The following is an 18,972-nucleotide window of genomic DNA, read 5'->3' on the forward strand; positions in this document are numbered from 1 at the left end:
ATAAAAGTGTAATCTTGCCTGGTTGTTTGAGATGGAGAGGCGGAGAGGAGAGAGTTTCCTCTGTTTGCCGTCGCCTACGCTCTTGCTCTTCCCCTCGCCGTCCAAACCCATGTTCTGGTTCTGGCCCAGGTCCTCCCGGACCGTCTCCTTGTCCTTGCGGCTCCCTCGTCGCCGCCCCCCAGAGCCCAGGTTCTCTGTGGGTTCTAGGTTGTGCTTGAGCACCGGGCACTCCTGGTTCCCCTTCACACAGGCACAGTCCACCTTGTATTTACTGTAAATATTAAAAGAGAAGAGAAAGACACACACAAAGAAGAGAAAGCAAAATATGAAGTTAGAAGGCGATATGATCTTGCCGTGCTACTGTGGTTCTGCATGCTACTTGCTAAGTTCACTCCTTATAACTCACCAGCTGCCATAGTCATAATCAAAACCAATGGTGATCTCTGTGCCTTTGGTGATTGGCCTCAATGAGTAGATGTATAAATGCAGCATGCCATCCTCAATGACGTGCCGCACCTGGGGATGGTTAAGCAAAACATTAGCGAAGACAAATCATTGATGGATGCAGAAAGCAAGGGCTGGCTTAATTAAAATTAATCTAGTCATTCCGTTTTTTGGGAGGTTTACCTACTTCAGAATTAGGGGTGCAGGAGCGACGGATGAAGCGGGCCTCGTTGCCAAAGCTGCGTGCGTCCACACACATCTCCAGTCCGTCAAATTTAGAATAAAATAACACAAATGGGTATGGCCTAAAGAGGGAAACAAATAAGGTCAATACATGTGTTAATAATTCACATTAAAAACACCACACTGTAATGAACTACAATGCATAGCTATCCATCCCAAGTCCCCACGCCAATTAGTTTGACCTGCATAAAAGAAAATGCAGTAATATTCAATTTACAAATCATAAAAAAGAACTCCAAGGAGATATCCTTTTGATAAGTGACTAGCATCCTGACCTCTTAAAGAAGTACCCATTGGCTTCAAACTGCTGTCGAAGCATGAACTTTCCCCTGTACTCAATGATGAGGGAGTCTGGGGCCAAGTCTCGCACCGCCTTGAGGATCTTCTTGTTCTTCTGAACTTGGCTCTGAAAGAGAGAGGGACAGTCAGACGTGAGTACAGATCTGGGGCAGGCTACACATTCAATTACTACACTAAAAGATTTTAAGGGTGGTTGAGTTTGGACATCTGACTTTACTTACCTCCACGGGCGGTTTGAAAGAAGCGGGGTGCGTGTTGTATGCCAGGCTCTTGCCATCTCCTTGCTCTTTAACACGCAACAGGACCTGGACGTCCTCACTGTACTGATTGCTGCTGGCCTCCTCATAGCGCTCCATCCACGTCTTGATCTTGTTCTCCCACAGGGACAGGTGATCTGTCGGCTCCTGCTCTGGAGCTGCACCCTGAGAAAAAAAAAAAAAAAACAGGATAGTTGTAGGTACATGTGGCTCAAGTTTTGACGGAAGACTACAGGACTCTGAACACAATGGCTCTGTGAGTTTACCTTCACTCTGGAGGATTTTCTGGATCCCTCTCGGAAGGCCTGGCAAAAAGAAATTGAAACTTTAATGTTAATTGAAGTTCAAGCATATAATACATAATGTGCTTTGACCCGGTTCATTATGAATTAATTAGTCAAACCTGACCTTCTTAGCTCGGGCAGAGGATGCTGGAGGCTCTTTATCACCACTCTTTTTGCGTTTTTTATCAGTCTGCTTATTGCCAAGGCGCCCAGTAGTTAGGGTGATGGTGGTAGGCGTGTGTTGGAAGGTGGAGTAGAGCTCTAGCGGCACCTCATCTCCACTCTCTGTAGCACTGGTGTCCCCATCTGAAAAAGCAAACAAATCCATTTGAGTTAATAGAAGGGAGTACTGAACAAAGCTATAAAGAGCTACAGCTGCTGCAGGCAACAACAAAAAAAGAGCTAGCCATGTTACAATAATAGAAGATGAGGTATGTTACAACACAGATTAGAAAAGGAGTTTGCTTCTTGTCCAGCAGGTGTCAGTGTGTCCCAGGCTCAGGCTGAGTGAAATTGGCCTGACTTGCGGGGATGGAGGATGCATCCTGACTACAACCTGCTGGATTTACTAACAATATGGCCATTTACTGCAGCAAGGAGGCCAGTAAAAGCAGAACTAAAAGATCTATCTTAAGCCTTCATAGAAAACGTTAGAAATACCTTACTACATGCAGTGGGTGATGCAGCTCTCAAAACAACAACCTACTCGGTGTTTTATCCAATTTTGTGTCAATACATTGTTACTCTGTTGAGATTTTCAAAAAGGTAAACTAAAGGATTAAGGTCTAAAAGCAATATTTATAAAGACTATAGCCTATATATCCATCAGTGTAGTCATGCTTACCAGACAAACATTCTCGTTTCCTGGTCTGCAGCAGGATGGCCCTCTCTCTATCTAGGTGTCGTGGTTGGCAGCGTTCACACAGGTAGGTCTCAGGAATGTTCTGCCTGTCGATGCCCATGCAGTCTATATGCTGCCAGGCACTAGAAAATAATTTTAACAAAAGGATTTTAACAAGCTTTTAAATCACAGTTTGAAGTCAATGTTAACGACAACTTTGGGCCACAAACGTTTGAGTCATCAACTACTTAAGATCATGGAAAAGATCTGGTAAAATGACAACGTGTCAACTGGGCTCTTACCTGCACTTGTCACAGCAGATCATGTAGCCGTCATCGTGGGTGAAGCCACAGATGCAGCGGGTGATGTCAGCCCCGTAGCTGCCATCCTCCGAGGTGCTGAGCGTGGTACCCCTGGATGCTTCGTCCTGGCCCCCTGGAACAAACAACCCCCCCTCTCCTTGTCGGATCAACATGGAGGGGGGCGGGGAGGCCGGTGGAGTGGGTGGGGGCCGCGCCCCATAGTTATGATCCTGATGAAAGGATGGCAGATAGGGGCGTTATGTGGTGTAGGTAAATAACAGTTTAGTATGGTGATAATTCACAAAGCAAAATCACCAAAATGTGCAGCATTAGTGAAGGTAAGGACCAGCGGAATAACAACTTAAATCCTGATGGTGTTTTATTAGTGTTGTATTATGGAAATACAGTGAATAATATAGTAAATGTTTCCTATACGGCTGCACTACGAATTATTTTCACTTTCGATCAATCGGACAATATCTTTTTAAACAGTAAACACCCGTCACAATTTCCTTAAGCCGAAGTTGATGTCATCGAGTGTCTTGTTTTGCCCAAAACAAAAAGATCAAATTTACTATAAAAATAGTACATATACTATAATGCAAAACAAGGAAAAGCAGCAATTTCTCACACTTGAGAAGCTGGGACTATCAAATCTTTGCCATGTTTGCTTAAACAATTAATAGATTATCAAAATAGTTGCTGATTAATTTTTTGCCGATCACCTGAACAACCTACCCCATTGAGCTTTAATTTCCTATATCACCAAGATTGAGCAAACCAGTTTATTACAAGTCAATGTTCTACGTCAGCCGTAATGGGGGGGTATTCATGTTGCACTCAATGATTAACAGAGAGGCTTGGGCTAAAGGTGTGTAGTTTATTTGTAATAGGGAAGGAAAGAACAGTGTGTGTACTCACAGCGTAAGGCAGGCCAATGTAACTGTGGGAATGGTGAGAACTGCTGCTGTAGATCTGGTGTGGGTAGCTGGACTTTTCCACCACCACAGGGCTGGCCTCCACCGATTCTGGTCTGCTGAGCAGCAACACAAACAAAGAACAAACATTACTGTACACTCTAAAACTCCGATAACAATGTTACACAGATAAATTGTTTCCCTCCAACAGTGTGAGGAAGTGTGTGTGCAACAGCAAGCTTAGCAGGGAAGCAGGGTAGCTACTGGTGGTGACACGGAGGTACAGTGGCAAGAACATAGACAGTAACACTGTGTAGATCAGGGGGGCTGGGGCATTTGAAAGCCAATGCACAACCAGTGGTGGAACGTAACTGTATATCCATTTAATGCTACTTTACGCCTCTACTATTCTCCATTTCAGGTAAATATTAGACTGTTAACATCATTACATTTATCAGGCAGTCATAATTACTAGATTACTAGACTAGAATTAGACTTTAAGGTTTTACACAAATATATATGTAATAAGCTTAGAAAATGCCACACATTACAAATCAAACCAGTGGTTTCCAGCCTTTTTGGCTTGTGACTGATAAAAAAAAGCACTGTGTAGTTCTTCTCACATGGTTAAATAACCCAAATATATGTTATTTCACAATACAAAAGTAAAGATTAGGGAATACATGCATAAAAATTTGTGTACGAGATGTTTTTCTTTCAAATACAAACGTATGTCACGTTACTATATATCTGTTAAATGGGCCATTTTGCTTTAGATACTTAAAGTAAAATTTACTGATAATTCTTTTACTTTGGAGCTGCAACGATCGGTCGACCTATCGATTATCAACAGAAAAATAATTGGCATCTATTTTAATAATTGATTAATGGTTAGTCATTTTTCAGACAAAAATTGCAGAAAATGCTGTTTTTAGCCTCTCAAATATGGAGATTTCCTGCGTTTTACTTAGGTAAAATCTGAATACTTCTTCCACCACTGACCGTCACGCCACCGTGGATGGAAAACTCAGGCCTGAGCGTCAGACAAATAATAATACATGTCAAAATAAATGACAATTGTACCTCTGAACCCAGATCTACAAGGCAATTATTACAAACATGGTGTCTCTCACCCACACAAAACAACACGCACACAACCTTGTATTCATACCAAACCAGTACATCCACTTTCGCCAGGATCACAATGCAGTTAAGGGGAGAGCCCGTTTGGCCGTTTGAGACCAACCCTCCCTTATTATGAAATGATTAATCTACTGTTCAGTTGCTGAGGGGGTGGCTCTAGAGGAAGAGGGAAGTGGAACTGGCAAAACGGATGGCCTGAGACAAGACAGTCGGGTATGAAGAGGGAAGAAAAAAGGAAGAGAGGAAAACAGGACAAGCACGACGCATTTGTGATACAAGGAGAGTTGAAAGCAAGGTGCGATAACCCACATGCGTTAATGGTTCAATCATGCGTTCAAACATTACTTGATTCTCCTGTTTTCACAGAGTCCTGTCTAGAAAACGGTTTCAAGGTTGGAGACATACAAAACCTAGTGTGTAGGTATATGTCACAGCTGCTGAGCTTGGTTCCTACTATGCTCTGTCTCTATCAACACTAAAAGTACACTTTACACCATCTGACTCCGTGAGGGTCACTGCCAACAAGTTTCCGTGAACAAGGCAACAAAACATGGAGAAAAGCTCACTAAGCATACTGGACAGCCTCAGGAATACAGAGTAAGATAGGTACAAAAGACTATGGGGACTCTGAACAGGCCATGTAGCATTTAAAACATTAAAAAAACATTAAAACAGCTTGGCTTACACTGCGAGTCCATACCCGCCATATTTCAAAGCTCATATTCGGAAAACAAGTACAGTGAAAAAAACCAGCCACATTTGGAGATATAGATAATGACACAAATGAAATTTTAAATATGAGTCCCAAGGTTAAGTGGTGATACGATACCTGCGTGAGCCCTTCTCAGCCCTATCACTCTTGTTGCATACCGTAAGAGCAATGTGCAACACTTCCTGTGTGAGTTGCCGCTCAAGTATTCACTGTTGAAGTGAAAACGTAAGTGCATGCATGAGGTCTGGAGGCGGACCCAGGGAAGTGTGTGTGTGTGTGTGTGTGTGTGTGTGTGTGTGTGTGTGTGTGTGTGTGTGTGTGTGTGTGTGTGTGTGTGTGCATGCACCTCAGAATAACTGCCAAACAGAACAATCTCAACAGTTTGAGTGTGTGGAGAGAGCCTGGCTTAAAAAGTTAGAGGGAGAATTTAAAAATCATACTTGAGAGTGCAGTAGGCTCGCTAACTTTCTCCCATTAATGATTAACCAGATCAAAGTCTACATTTTATAATACATGGATTTAAGATTTGGCCGAGGCATGTATCATTAAGTGGTCAAGGAAGGAAATTAAATATAAGAGAATTGGACTCTTTGCACTCTTTCAGTTTGAACTACAAGTGAATGAGTGAGAGAGACAGAGAGAGAAAGAAGGCAAACAAGTGAGCCAACTTGTTCAGTGGGAAGGAAGTAAGCGTGTTTGAATGTATGTGTGCATAGCTGGAGGGTTTGTATCATAGCTCCTCTCCAGGGAATAGGAAGGAGGGCCAAGAGAGTTGAAGTACATACAGTACAAGTCAGAGGGTTGCAGACATACAGGTAGTCATAATCAGACTCAAACATGAACAGGTACAGCCTTGTGTCATGCACATGAAAAGATGATGAGTGAGAGGAAGAAATAATTCTTTTGCCAATTCAAGTTCAAATTAAGGTGTGCAGCCAGGTATGCACTATTTATAGCTCATACATGTCAAAAAGTATTTAAAAAGGAACAGATGTTATTAAGAATGCAAACACCTGCTGGGAGAGGGTGAAGAAGCAGAGTGGACGAGCGTGGAGAATGGAAGGATTAACATCAGGAGAGAAAAAAGAGCAGCACTGAACAGCCAGGGGCAACGCCTTTACTCCCAAAGAGCTCCCACTCGCTGCCATGGAAACACTACGTATTCTGTTAGCAGCGTGTGCGCGCACGCCGGGCTCTGTGTGTCACTGTGGACGGACACACACACACACACACACACACACACACACACACACACACACACACACACACACACACACACACACACACACACACACACACACACACACACACACACACACACACACACACACACACACACACACACACACACACACACACACAGCATTAGCCAACAGCTGGTCACGCTGCTGCAGTCTTCAGGGGGATGTGGAAGGGACGTGACGCTGTTTCGCTGGTGAGTAACCAGCCCCACTATCCCAGACTCGGCTGGCCTCTCACAATACACCAAAGAGCTGTGTGTGTGTGTGTGTGTGTGTGTGTGTGTGTGTGTGTGTACTACGTTCCGTCCCTCTGGTCAGGACGGGACCTGAGCAGCAGCAGGTGGAAGCCCCTTTCAAGCTTGTTATCTGCTTTTGAATAAAGCTGCAGCAGGCGATCGGACGCAGGAAGGACAAAGACTGAGTGAGTGAGTCAGTCGAGGCAAGGGGCTAACTCCTACCCCCGATGGCAACAGAGCTCCGTGGAGGGAGGGGGAGGAGGGGGCAAGGGTACGCAGAGGGACTGTTTAAGACGCCATGTCTATGTGAGGGCCACCTGTCACTCAGGCCAGCGACCATGGCAACAGGCCCTGCGCAGTGCAGAGGGGAGCGAGGGACAGATACCATGGCAACACAAGCTGTCACGGCAACAGCTCTGATGAAGGCCAAGGGGAGGGCTGGCTCTCTTTTAAAGAGACAGGAGCCCCCTCCATAAGTTGATGACGTGTGTTATTCTTTAGTCATACGAGAACCTCTTGCTTCATTTATTTGACCAGAAAAATGTCCTTGACAAGACTGGGAAACCGAGAGGAGGGGCAATAAGGAGGCTTGTTGCCATGGCTCCATGCCCCATTTCTGTATTACTGACTCAATGCAGAGTACACACATGCAAACATCAAGCTACAGCAATAGAAAAGGATCAAGGAAAAGTATGTTGTGTACGATTCACACTCAGTTAGTGTTATAAACACAGTCGGCACATATACATCTACATTCTAGGCTCACTGCCAGTTTCACATGGGCAGATGTAGTTAATGGCTGAACACGGACTACATCTATGTGATGGTGGAGTGCAAGTATAATCAATCGCGTTAACAGTAACTTTGTAAACGTGGAGATGTGGAAAGAAAGAACTGAATCAAGGCATAGAGTTAAGAAAAAGATAATAGAGCTGCTTTAGTCCGAGAACAATGGTAGCGAAACTGAAAATGAACTTTTGTCAAAGACGAAGACCAAAGATAGTATGTATATGTATGTATATGGTATGGTAAGAATGAATGAGTGGAGATAATTAGAAAGTGAGGGGGCATAGAAGGTGTGAACCGTGAAGGTTTGGTGAGTTTGTCAGTGTTACTCACTCTGAGCCCGCAGCCATGTCCAGATATGAGGCGTCTGCTGTGTCCACCCCTACTGGGATGACTATGCTCATGACGTTCTCTGCTGATCAGTTCTTGTCCTACTGAGTCCAGAGAATGGGAGTCCAAAACACTGAGGCATGCCAGCCACAGCAGTCATTGCAGACATCTAAGTGCATCCACAAGGCCTGAACATGTAGTAGGAGAGGAGAAGTCAGACAAAAGAGAAAGGGAACAAAGAAAATCAGTTAGTATTGGGTAGAAGCATCTTTACAAGCCTACATTGATAATCAGTTTCAACAATATGTGATTTCTTTCATACCAAGGACAAAAGCACTTGCAAAGTTGCAGTACCTAGGAAACCTGAAATTACAAATCATATTGAAAACAGGGTATTTCCAGCACATGTTAATGCATGACTCATACATTCAGACCAAGAAAAGTGTTTGACAGGGAAGCGTATGATAGGAATTTCCCCTCTGACAACGCTACCAAGCTGAGGTATTGACTGATGAAAAGCGAGAGGATATGATTTTGTAAGGTTAAGCCTGAGCTGCTGCTGTGAACTGCGCTAAAGCGACCTCTACACAAGATCTGCCAGGAATGCAGAAGGCTGCACTGTAAGAAAGCTCCCACAAAGGGGAGCAAGAGAACACAGAGCAGCCAGCCGCCATGAAAGGAGGGAGGAATAATGCAACACACAGAGGCCATTTTTCCCCCTTCGACTAAAGAGGACTGCTCTATTCTAAGCACTCATCTCAATGAAAGACACACACACACAAAATCTTTGCATTAGACATTTTGTTGATAGCAAAGCTTACGTTGTGATCGTTGCTACGGTTAGGATTGCAAGCTATTCACATGGAAAAAGCGGCTGTAGGATCAATTCATCAATAATTGACTGCATTAGGTGTCAGGCAATGGACGTAGTGCCCCTTTGGTCACCAAGTAGGAGGTTGGTTGAACTAATAAATTATACACCAGCAACAGTATTGATGGGAATATTAAGCCATGTATTTGAGTCCGATGTGAATCGAGACGGGAGCATATGTGTGTGGCTGCCGCTGATACTGAGAGCTCTGTTGATAAGCGGGATTAATGGGGAGGGACAGATGCCGAGACAAAATAGGCTGGAGGTCACACCTCCGCCTGGCCTGCTCATGCACACTCAGGCCAAACAGAGGCTCAGATCATGCTACGGGTATAGATGGTCGAGGGGTTACAAAGCAGGGATAGGTCATATATTGAGTAGGGACATACTTCAAAACACTTAGCAAGCAATAACGCACCATCACATCAAAACCTGTCTATGCATGCCTATGAGGTATCTGCCCACTCTGGCCTAACCTTGTCCTCTGAAGCACTCACACAAATGCATGTCGACACACGTCTCTCTCCAGGAAACCTGTATTTCCTTACCAGGTTGGCTATTACCTACAAGGCCTCTGTCAAGGAAACTCACTGTTCACAGGGGACGGACAGACAGACAGACAGACACACACACACACTCTTTAAATAGGAAAGGACAGCTCTGAGAGCAATTTCAGGTACTAATTCACCCAAATGCACTATTTGAGCCAGCAGGACTGGTGAGAGGCTCAGACATGACAGCTGTCAGCTCCAGGCCTAATTAATAGCAGGAAGAAGACCCGTGTGTCTGTGCGTCAGCCAGGACTACTGATGGGATCACCCTCCATATTCTCTTCTGACTGTGTGTAGTGAATGGGTTAAATAGGCTCAATGGTGTTTTAAGTCCCCAACGTCTCCTTCCAGGCAGCGCTGCGACCGTTGACTTCAAGGCACCTAACCCTAACTATAACTGTTGCCTAATCCTAGTGCAGCGCTGCCTGGAAGGAGACGTTGGGGGGGGGGGGTTAAAACACCCAAACACACAAATGTTAAATAGCAGAGCTTTATCACTGGCAGAGGAATTTCATGAGGGAAGCTGTAACCAGAACTCTTTCAACAAGGTTGGGCCGGTTTGCGAAAAAAACTGAAATGACAGATTCCCCCTCCTTTGTATTATTGGAGAGGCCAAGTATGTTTGAGCACTGGTAAAATGCTTATCCTCCGAAGCAGCCCGTTTGTTCCCCCGTCCACTAGGTTTGTCTCCACTTCATCCAGGGAATCCTGCGGTCACAACTAAGGAATGCACATACAAGCTCACATTCATCCCCCTGCACACACACTTAGACAGATAACCCCTCGCCCTGTCCTTTTAAACATTCCTCACTATAGGGAAGAACTGTGTGCGAACATATGTGCACTGCAGCCAGATACAGTCAAGAGACTGGCAAAAGGCAGATGGAAAAAAGAAAACAAGTACAGTACAGCAGCATTCCTGACTAAATCTGAGCTGCACTGTGACTGCCTCTGCCCGCTCCTCCTACTTCCTCTAGAAGAGCTGTACATAACCCCAGAGAAACGCAGTCAAAGAAAGGAAAACAGAAAAAAAAAAAATCCCCCCCTTTCCTGTGCCCAGTCACCCCGCCCAGCCGGATTTCTCTCCCTCCTCTGTGCATTTCCTAAATAAACCTGAAGACAGTAACACAGAGCGAAAGGGAGTGTCACAGACGCAGTTCCTAATTACAAAGAGCCCAGGAGAGACCATTTAAAGCCACCTTTGGCCAAATCCACCGCTGTTATGGAAACGCATTAGCAAAGCGAGTGGTGGGGGAAATGGGGAACATGCACAGGGGTGGGCGAGTAGAACACGGACATAGAAAGACATGTAGCAAAAGTGGACAATAGTAAAAGAAGGCACAAGATGGAAGTGGTTTAGGTTTGTTTGGTTTAGTGCATCGTCTTTCTCTAAAAGCGTTCACCTTTCATGCGCTCTTTGAACAGATTTTCTTGCACTGTAGGGAGCTTTAGAAATCATCCACAGCCCCTCCATTTCAGAGGGCAGCGGGGTGGGGGAGGTGTACATGGGGTCTGTCTGACAGTGACGCTACACAGCGTAGACCTGGGTGGACTCTGGGTGGCAGAATGGAGCACATAGCTCAACCCAGTCTCTGCTTTCTCCTCCTTCCCTCCCTCAGCAAGGGGAGACAGTCACATCATTGTGTGGGGAATAACTATCCTCTTAAGACAGAACCACACTGACGACAGTGAGGGAAAACCCATACCACCACTCAAAACCATGCCACTACAGACAACAGCTTTCCTCTCTCTCTCTAGTTTATTACCACTGCTCTGTGTGCGAGTGTTTTCATTCTTATTTTCGCAGTTAAGTTGCGGCAGACTATGTTTTTCTGTTAAGTGGGAGGAGCAAGAGAAAATGAGGGATTCCAACTGAGTCCCACAGACCCCCTGCCAACCTGATGTGACTTCACACAATCATCGTAGCTGGATGCAATGACTCAGCTCATAAACAAACAGATAAAACAAATTCATAAAAATACAGCCATGTACACAGGAAGAATGACCCAGATGGAATGCAGGCCTGGCCCTCTTTTTCATAGTACCCACAGTGGGACACATTGCATCTACCCTGTCCTTCATAAATCAGTGTGCCCAGGCTGCCAGCACTCCCTTTGCACTCGAGCACTGAAGGTGAAGTCATACATCAATACAGCCGGGGATATGGATGTGAACGTCCAAACAATAGGTCTGTGCTGTTGTGAGTGCAAGCCAGTACCTCGGCAGATTGTAAAGATCAGCCCATTTAGCAGTCAGGTGACGAGGAGATAGCGGTGTTGCAGTGTTCATGTCCCATAACTAGCAATTCGTAGACAAAACAATAGACGAGTAGGGCCAGCAGTGCTGATGAAGAAACAAAGTAAGAAAATGTAGGAGGTTTTCAGAGCTACATTACACGTCTATTCACAGTGGGCATGAAGCTGCAACTTCAAAGGGCATCGCATCAGGCTTGCTACCTGCCACGTTTTATCTACATGGGGACTTTTTACATGGCTGTAATAGATAAGACGTGAGACATATAATCCTAATACAGCCTCGCAAGGACAAAAAGCAAAACAATATCCTCTGTGCTCAGTTCAAACAGCCAGCGAGTGAGTAAAGTCAGTAGGAACAGGATCTGGCAGCAAAGCTGGGGCAGCCCTCCTGTAGTCTGAGTAATGTCTGTTCAAGAGAACCCCCGGGGCACGATCTCTCCATCTCCCTCTCGCTCCTGCTTACAGAGTATCACAGCCAGGCTCTGTGTGGTCAAGGGTGAGTTCCTTTAAACATTTGCAAACTAGACAGGTACACACTACATTAAATGAACCAATTCACATAACGGTGCATCTTTATCTATGTGACTTAGGTTGTGAAGGCCAATGTGATGTTGTCTCTTGGTCCTGGAGACCTATCCTGGTTGTCCGAGCAGGCACATGTGCAGCTGGAAGCCAATTACAGCATTTGGAGAATGCAACGTGCAACTAACTAAAAGTGTGAGATGTACATGATGTGTGTCCAGAGAAAATGTGGAGAGGCATCTCAGCATCTACAGGGCAAAAGAACAGTAAGAGCCACTCAGGTCCCATTACAGCAATGTTAGAGGATCAATTTCACACCTGGACCGCAATGCCGTTACATCACCAACATTGAGGGCACATCCCCTCTTTATTCGGCCCATCCTGCCCTGTGCTACTACTACCCATCAATGCTATTGTAACACAGGTACAGCAACAGGAAAATGGTTAGGGAGGTGTAGTAGGGCTGCAGCCTCAGCCCTAAAGCCACCTGTCGGTGGGCAGCTTGCTAGTTTAAAGAGGGATCTGTTACGGCCCATCTAGCAGCACAAAAACAGGTCACCCGAGCCCTGGTTTCTCCTCCCAGCTGGGATACCATGTGACTGTGTTGGGCCCCAGAGTCAGGCCACTTTGTCTCTGGGTCTCTCAGGGTATGGGTACCGCACAAGTGAGGTCACTGGAGACCAGGCCAAAGCCCCACAGCTTAGCCCCACATGGTGAGGTGTGTATCTACAGAGACATACATTTCACCTTCACAGGCATGCTACTGTTTCAGGGATGAGAGTTTACTATCTGGAGACTGGGCAGAGCACAATAACAAGGGGAGCTCCTCCAAGTACAGGAAGAGTGTCAAAGAGAAAGAAGAATCGGTGGCCTTCATCTGCCCTATCAATATGTCAATACACCAACAGACATCCTGTGCACCTGCTTGACTTCTTTATTGTCTCTCTCTCTACTGCGCACACTGAAAAATGAAATAGTTCTGTGCTTGGCTTTTTCATCGATTGTGTCTCCGAGAGTCTGTCTAGGGGTTAGGGTGAGAGGAAAGGTGTGTCATCTGAGACTGCTTTGACTCCTTGCCGCCTGCCAGAGTGCCCTGTCCCTATGGCAGAGGGGGAGTGGCAGCTCACCTCCCGTCACCATCTCTGTCAACAAAGCAAGCAAACACACACTTTGCTGCACAAGGCAACCAGGCACACATGCAGCCAGTCAGGTATTTTACACTTGCAGCTTCAATATCATGTAGACAGGAAAAGGAGTGACTATTAGGTCAAAGAGGGCCTCTGCTCCTTTAAAAGTAAGAACAAGATGGCTGGGGATTTTGTGTATTATGTAGCCGAGACTGCAGAGCAGCACAGTAGGGCTCTCTCACTTATCTAGTAGTAAACCCTCCACAGAAGAGAAGACCCTTTGACATTTACTATGATGTGAGCCATATCCACTAGAACTTCATTGTAAGGACACTGACCCTTAATGGACAGAAGCTATACAGACCATTCAAGTGCTTAGTGAGGTTTATGATATGAAGAATAATGATAAAGTGACTTGAAATTGACCATCTTTCGTCTGCCTATTTTACAAGGTATGGTTCGAAGGGATTTAGAGGCCTGTGTTGTGCATTACTCCTGCTATTGAAAGGTGCTTTAGTCAAACAAGCACCTATGTATGAAACATCTATTGGTCCAACACTGGTGGTCCGCAGTGCCGCACTAAAGTTGACGACAACAACATCCTCACCCGCCGGCTACACAGCTGTTTACAGTCATGAAAATCACATTTATGTTGTGGATTGTTTGAACTATAGTCACACTGGAGATTCAATGTGCTACTGCAACTTTGAAATATTCCCTTTTTTCACTCAACCGACATTAAAATTATCAGGTGGAAAAAGCGCTCCTCTGCAAAAGTCATAAAACAGACATTTCAGCTGAACAAAGTGCAAATGTTTGTCCCACAGGGTAATGTCGAGGAAAGGACAGCTGTGCCACATCCTGGCAGGGCTTTGTGAGAGCCCACAGGCTTGATAAAACTTACCTGGAGCTTTCATTTGGTTCCCTAAATATTTGTTTAAATGTTGACATTAGATGGTACTATGGTTAAAATGCAATTTTGGGGCACATTCGTGGCCGGCAGCATTAATAAATATTCAATTTATTTAATTTTTTACTATTGTGTACTTGAAGTATGTGATGTGTAAATTGTAGGCGTCTTGAGCTGAAGCAAATTAAATATTCAACTAATTTCTTTGTCTTTGAACTTGTTCTTCACACTCAATACAAGCATCAAACTATCCTCCCTAATCAACATTAAAATTCAAAATGATAATTATTAGCCATCATAACTAACCAGCTCACATTTCCAATGTGTTTCAATTAAATATTGAGTGCATTTCCTATCACACTAAAGGAGATACATGTGAAACAGTAAAGAGGAAATAGAAACCATGGTTGTAGGGGACAAACTACATAATGTTGACTTAGTAAAGATGATTTCAGGGAGCAGTTCTGCAATATATTTATTTTGACAAGAGTTGTGCTTGTTTACCTTTATTAAGCTCAATGCTATCAAAATATGTACTATATGCTCTTCACTGTATTTTGCGGTACGTTTTTTTATGATAATAAACCTCATGTCCCATCATCCAACACGAAACACGAGCAATAGCATAAACCGTGACGCATGTTACAGGGATACTATATTATTCGTTTTGGGGAGGCACAACAGCGTCAGTGATTGTAACTATAATAAGCAAAAAGAACAGTATTACCGAGGTATGCTTTAGGTTTGTTTGACGTTATTGTCATGTCTAAACTCAACAAAATAAAAACCATGTGTTGTGTAGTTGCTTCCCTGTGAGTATGTCGGCGCTGCAGTCAGTCCTGCCGATAGGGGTGTGGAGGGTACAACGTTGCTATTATGTTACCACAACACCCTAGTGCTGTCGCCATTTTCATAGAGCTTTTCTCAGGACGGCGAGACAACCGTGTGGCCAGGGGAGCCTCGCCATGGGAGGAAAATCCCCAAGAATGCATTCAATCGCCTCTTTCATACACTCTACCTTAAGTATCACTCTGTCGGTACAGTCTCTGTGTTGTTACCATTACGTTTTTTTGTGAATTCGTCGACAGCAAAGCCAGTAAGCTAATAAGCTAGCAATTACGGCCAGCAATGGCCTCTGGAAATGTAGCAGGGTAATGGCATTCTGGGTAGCGAAACAATCGAAGCACGAACCGCATTCAATTTAACGTTTAAACTGTTATGCAAAAAGCGAAAGAAGCAACGTTTAACACAATATTGTTTTCGCTCTTTGGACCGTAAATAAAGGCGTAAAAGACCGTGGAAAGTAACGCACAAAGCTAGCGGTAACCAACGGGAGCTAATGGCATAATGCGTAGAGGGTTAAAGTTAGCAAAGTGAGCTAGTACCGACACGAAAGAAGTGGATTAATACTTGGCTCGTCTCACACAGGAAAGAGCGAAAATGTCAGCGTTGAAAGATAACTGGGTTAAGCCAAAGCCGATTGCACACTCATACGTTAATTTGTTTCAGGTCAGCTAAAGCAACAAAATGCGACAGTGTAGTTAATAATGGCTTCGGGTTGCCAATCGAGATGGAGTTAAAAATGGTATGACTGAAGCTAATGTCCAAATTGAACACCCCCTCCCCCACGCTTGCAACATTTGAACCCAATACACCTCGAGTCTAAATTAAGTGGTCGCGAAATGTACTTTTAACTCCGAATACAACAAAATAGTTACACGTTTGACACTGATTGTATTCTCGATTACATCCTGTCATAACTAAGATTCCATAAAAGCTCATGAGATTACTGCGCAATGTAGCTAGCTAGGCATTTAGGCTATTTTAACAGCTGGTCTTGCTTTGAGTAGACTAAGACATAACGGACTAAACATTTTCATATCTGTGTACATGCATGTAAAAGCTATTGTTCTCTGGCTTTGAACAGTGGCATTGTATGAAATTTAACAAAACGGAAATAATGTCCCGTGCTTTGGTAAGAAGGGTGGGAGCCACCATGACAAATTCAAGTTTGTAACTAATGCTAAAATGTACTGTTTTCATGCTGAGTGACAGTTTTGCAAAAACTGTAATTAAAGTAACAGAGGGTGTCAAAATGGAACTGGCGCGTTTGCTGACAGCTGCAAGGACCTTCGCTAATGTAAAGTAAATTAACTAGTTGGAAATAAAGCGGCTAACATTAGTAGATCGAATTATTTCAGAATCGGCTTTAATGGCCAAGTAAATGTGAACACATACAAGGAATTTGACTCTGGCTTTTTGTTGCTCTCTAAATATACGCAAATAGACATACGGCTAAAAACAAGGACAACAAAGCTGATCAAGCTAAACATTTGATTATGTACAGATAAGTTTGTATATAAAACTGTATATACACATACATATGCATACGTACATACAAGCGTAGACTAACAGCTCTGTGAGGATTGTAAACAGTAAGACAATAGGACAATGCAAAAGTGCAAATGGAGCTGGAATAAATAACGAATTATTAATATAACTATTTACATAGAAACTGATGAAACCGTGCGCATTATGGCCCGCAGTGTCTCTGTGTCAAACCAAACATCAAGTGAGTCCCCTTCTAGTTTTAGTCAAAGTGTGAACACTATTAATATGTCGTATTTTTAAGGACAAGTTAACTGCTGGCAATGTTAACTGTTGTTGACCGAGTCTGTATGATGTAGCGACGACGTTACACGTTAGGCTATGGGACAGCCATTAATCTAATTGCAGCGTTTTCGTCTTACGTTACCCATAATGTTAATGTGTAGTGTTAAGGCTGCTTTAACTATGTAGAAAATAATTGTATTGATCACTACGACCTGTAAATACAATTTTCCCGATAACTTTGTATGACGTTTCGTGTCTAACCACACTATCAAAGAGGAGCCAGGGCTCCCTGTTCGGTCTGTGTCAAGCTAATTTGAGCTAGCTAGTAGCATGCGCTAGTTAGCTAGTGGTCTCCTAGCTTGCCAACTTGACACTTAGCTACATTGGAAACTTGCGTCATCTGGTTAGCGGGTTTTAAAATTTCGATCAGGGCGAATATAAAAGAAAGCCATGAACACCTAGGTACAGACCCTTGAACTAACGGCGTTGATCTGCTAGCTAGCAAGCTAAACTCAGCTGATACTACACTATGTTAGCATCAGCATGCCTAGTCAACTAAAGCCAACAATAGCCTTCCAGGTCGGATTTGTGCTCACCCTACAACTACCACTTAATGCCGTTTACTTACCGTTTTATGTCCACACTGGATGATCTGAATAGCGAATAAGGGGACCTGGGTCAGACCCCCGTCGCTTTCCACACAGCTTCCACAACCAAAACAATACTTCTGTCCACACACTGCGGATCCCTAGCAAAGCTTTACAATGTTGGTATTTAAACGTGTCCTCTAACGAGTCCTTTCCTGTGGAAACATTCTTTGCTTCTTATTCTACGAGGTGACCCAAATTTCACTATAAATCAATTCGAAACCGTTAAAACTGTGCCCTAGTCATCGGCGACTTTTAGAAATTAGATCCCCTCAAACCAGTCTCTTTTCCCTTTGCAAAAATGGCGGCCCTGCCAGGACTGCCGAGACTCCGCCTCCCCCACGAGCCCCCCTCCCTCCCCCCATCGCTAAACTCGAGCTCCGCCTCCACATACTGCGGGGCTACACTCCCCATTTCACAGGGGCACCGTGACCGTTCTCCATGCGCGTCTTCGACTGTCATTCATCAAGACTGCTGTTTCTGTCGAAAAATACTCTGGGTTTATTTTGTTCTGCACTCTAAAACCAGTGTGTTTTTTTTTTTTTTCTTCATGTCACCCCTAAACTGACACAAATAGGATTATGGACACCCATTTGATAAGATTTTGTCCCATGGTCCCCCATCTGATGGGATTTTTGCCTTTAGATGTTTTATTACAGAAACAGACAGTCTATGGAATCCATGACCAAAATAGTCATACATTCTGTCATTGTGTTAGTTATATATAATTATAGTGAAAATAAATTATTTCCCTTTTTGCTGGGGAACCCCTTCAAGGGCGCTTGGGGGTCCCTGGACCCCATTTGGGAACCAGTGCTTAAGACAATGCTTGTCAGACGGTCAATAACTAGACACATTGGACCATGGCATGTTAAATACATTATCATTGTTTTTGTTAGGGTTGTAAAATAGCCCATCAAATAAATATTGCAGCATGCAATGCAGCGCATTATTAAATAATTCTCAGCCTACACAATGTGGTGTGCTGGTCCGTGCAATCTCCATGATCACATGTGAAAATGAAGTCAACTCAATGGGAATGTTTTTATCAGGAGATTTTGTTTAAACTAACTTGTTTCCCCTCCTGTTTCCTCTTCTTCCTCTCGAGGTGAAAAGGCGTATTTTGCCTCAACACATTACATTTAATATCTACATTGTTTTTTCCCAAAAAGGTTGGCTGAGTAGGCCAGACCAGATTGTTTATTAATTATGCCATACAAATGCTTGTGACACTTATCTAAGTTTACAAAACTGAAATGTGGTTGGACCAAAATCCTTGATTTTACTATTGGCATTGCTGAAAAGGAGCACCTAAATCCACTACCCAATGCAGGAGGAGGCAACTAAGCTGTTATGTAACCCCTTACACAAGAGCAATGTTTTGTATATTGAACTGATGTTAGGAAGGGGTACCATGAAACACTGACCAATAAGATTCAA

General features: G+C 44.0%; 1 protein-coding gene across 9 annotated transcripts in view; it reads right to left on the reverse strand.

Annotated features, from left to right (window-relative positions):
• Positions 1-17,852, reverse strand: part of kmt2e (lysine (K)-specific methyltransferase 2E) — a 29,304-nt gene extending 11,452 nt beyond the window's left edge. For 6 of the 9 annotated variants that reach the window (XM_028571387.1, XM_028571384.1, XM_028571385.1 and 3 more), the window contains exons 1-12: positions 17,514-17,852; positions 8,040-8,224; positions 3,593-3,707; positions 2,672-2,901; positions 2,373-2,512; positions 1,653-1,834; positions 1,511-1,549; positions 1,209-1,409; positions 963-1,093; positions 632-749; positions 407-516; positions 19-271 (exon numbers count right to left, since the gene is read on the reverse strand). In XM_028571387.1, coding sequence (XP_028427188.1) covers positions 19-271; positions 407-516; positions 632-749; positions 963-1,093; positions 1,209-1,409; positions 1,511-1,549; positions 1,653-1,834; positions 2,373-2,512; positions 2,672-2,901; positions 3,593-3,707; positions 8,040-8,110 — 1,590 coding nt within the window. In that variant the 5' untranslated portion in view covers positions 8,111-8,224; positions 17,514-17,852. The remainder of the gene's footprint in view (positions 1-18; positions 272-406; positions 517-631; positions 750-962; positions 1,094-1,208; positions 1,410-1,510; positions 1,550-1,652; positions 1,835-2,372; positions 2,513-2,671; positions 2,902-3,592; positions 3,708-8,039; positions 8,225-17,513) is intronic. The other 3 variants (XM_028571388.1, XM_028571386.1, XM_028571380.1) reach the window with 1 other exon arrangement.
• Positions 17,853-18,972: the final 1,120 nt, after the last annotated feature.

This window comes from Perca flavescens, chromosome 23 (genome assembly GCF_004354835.1).
Source record: "Perca flavescens isolate YP-PL-M2 chromosome 23, PFLA_1.0, whole genome shotgun sequence".
Lineage (NCBI taxonomy): Eukaryota > Metazoa > Chordata > Actinopteri > Perciformes > Percidae > Perca > Perca flavescens.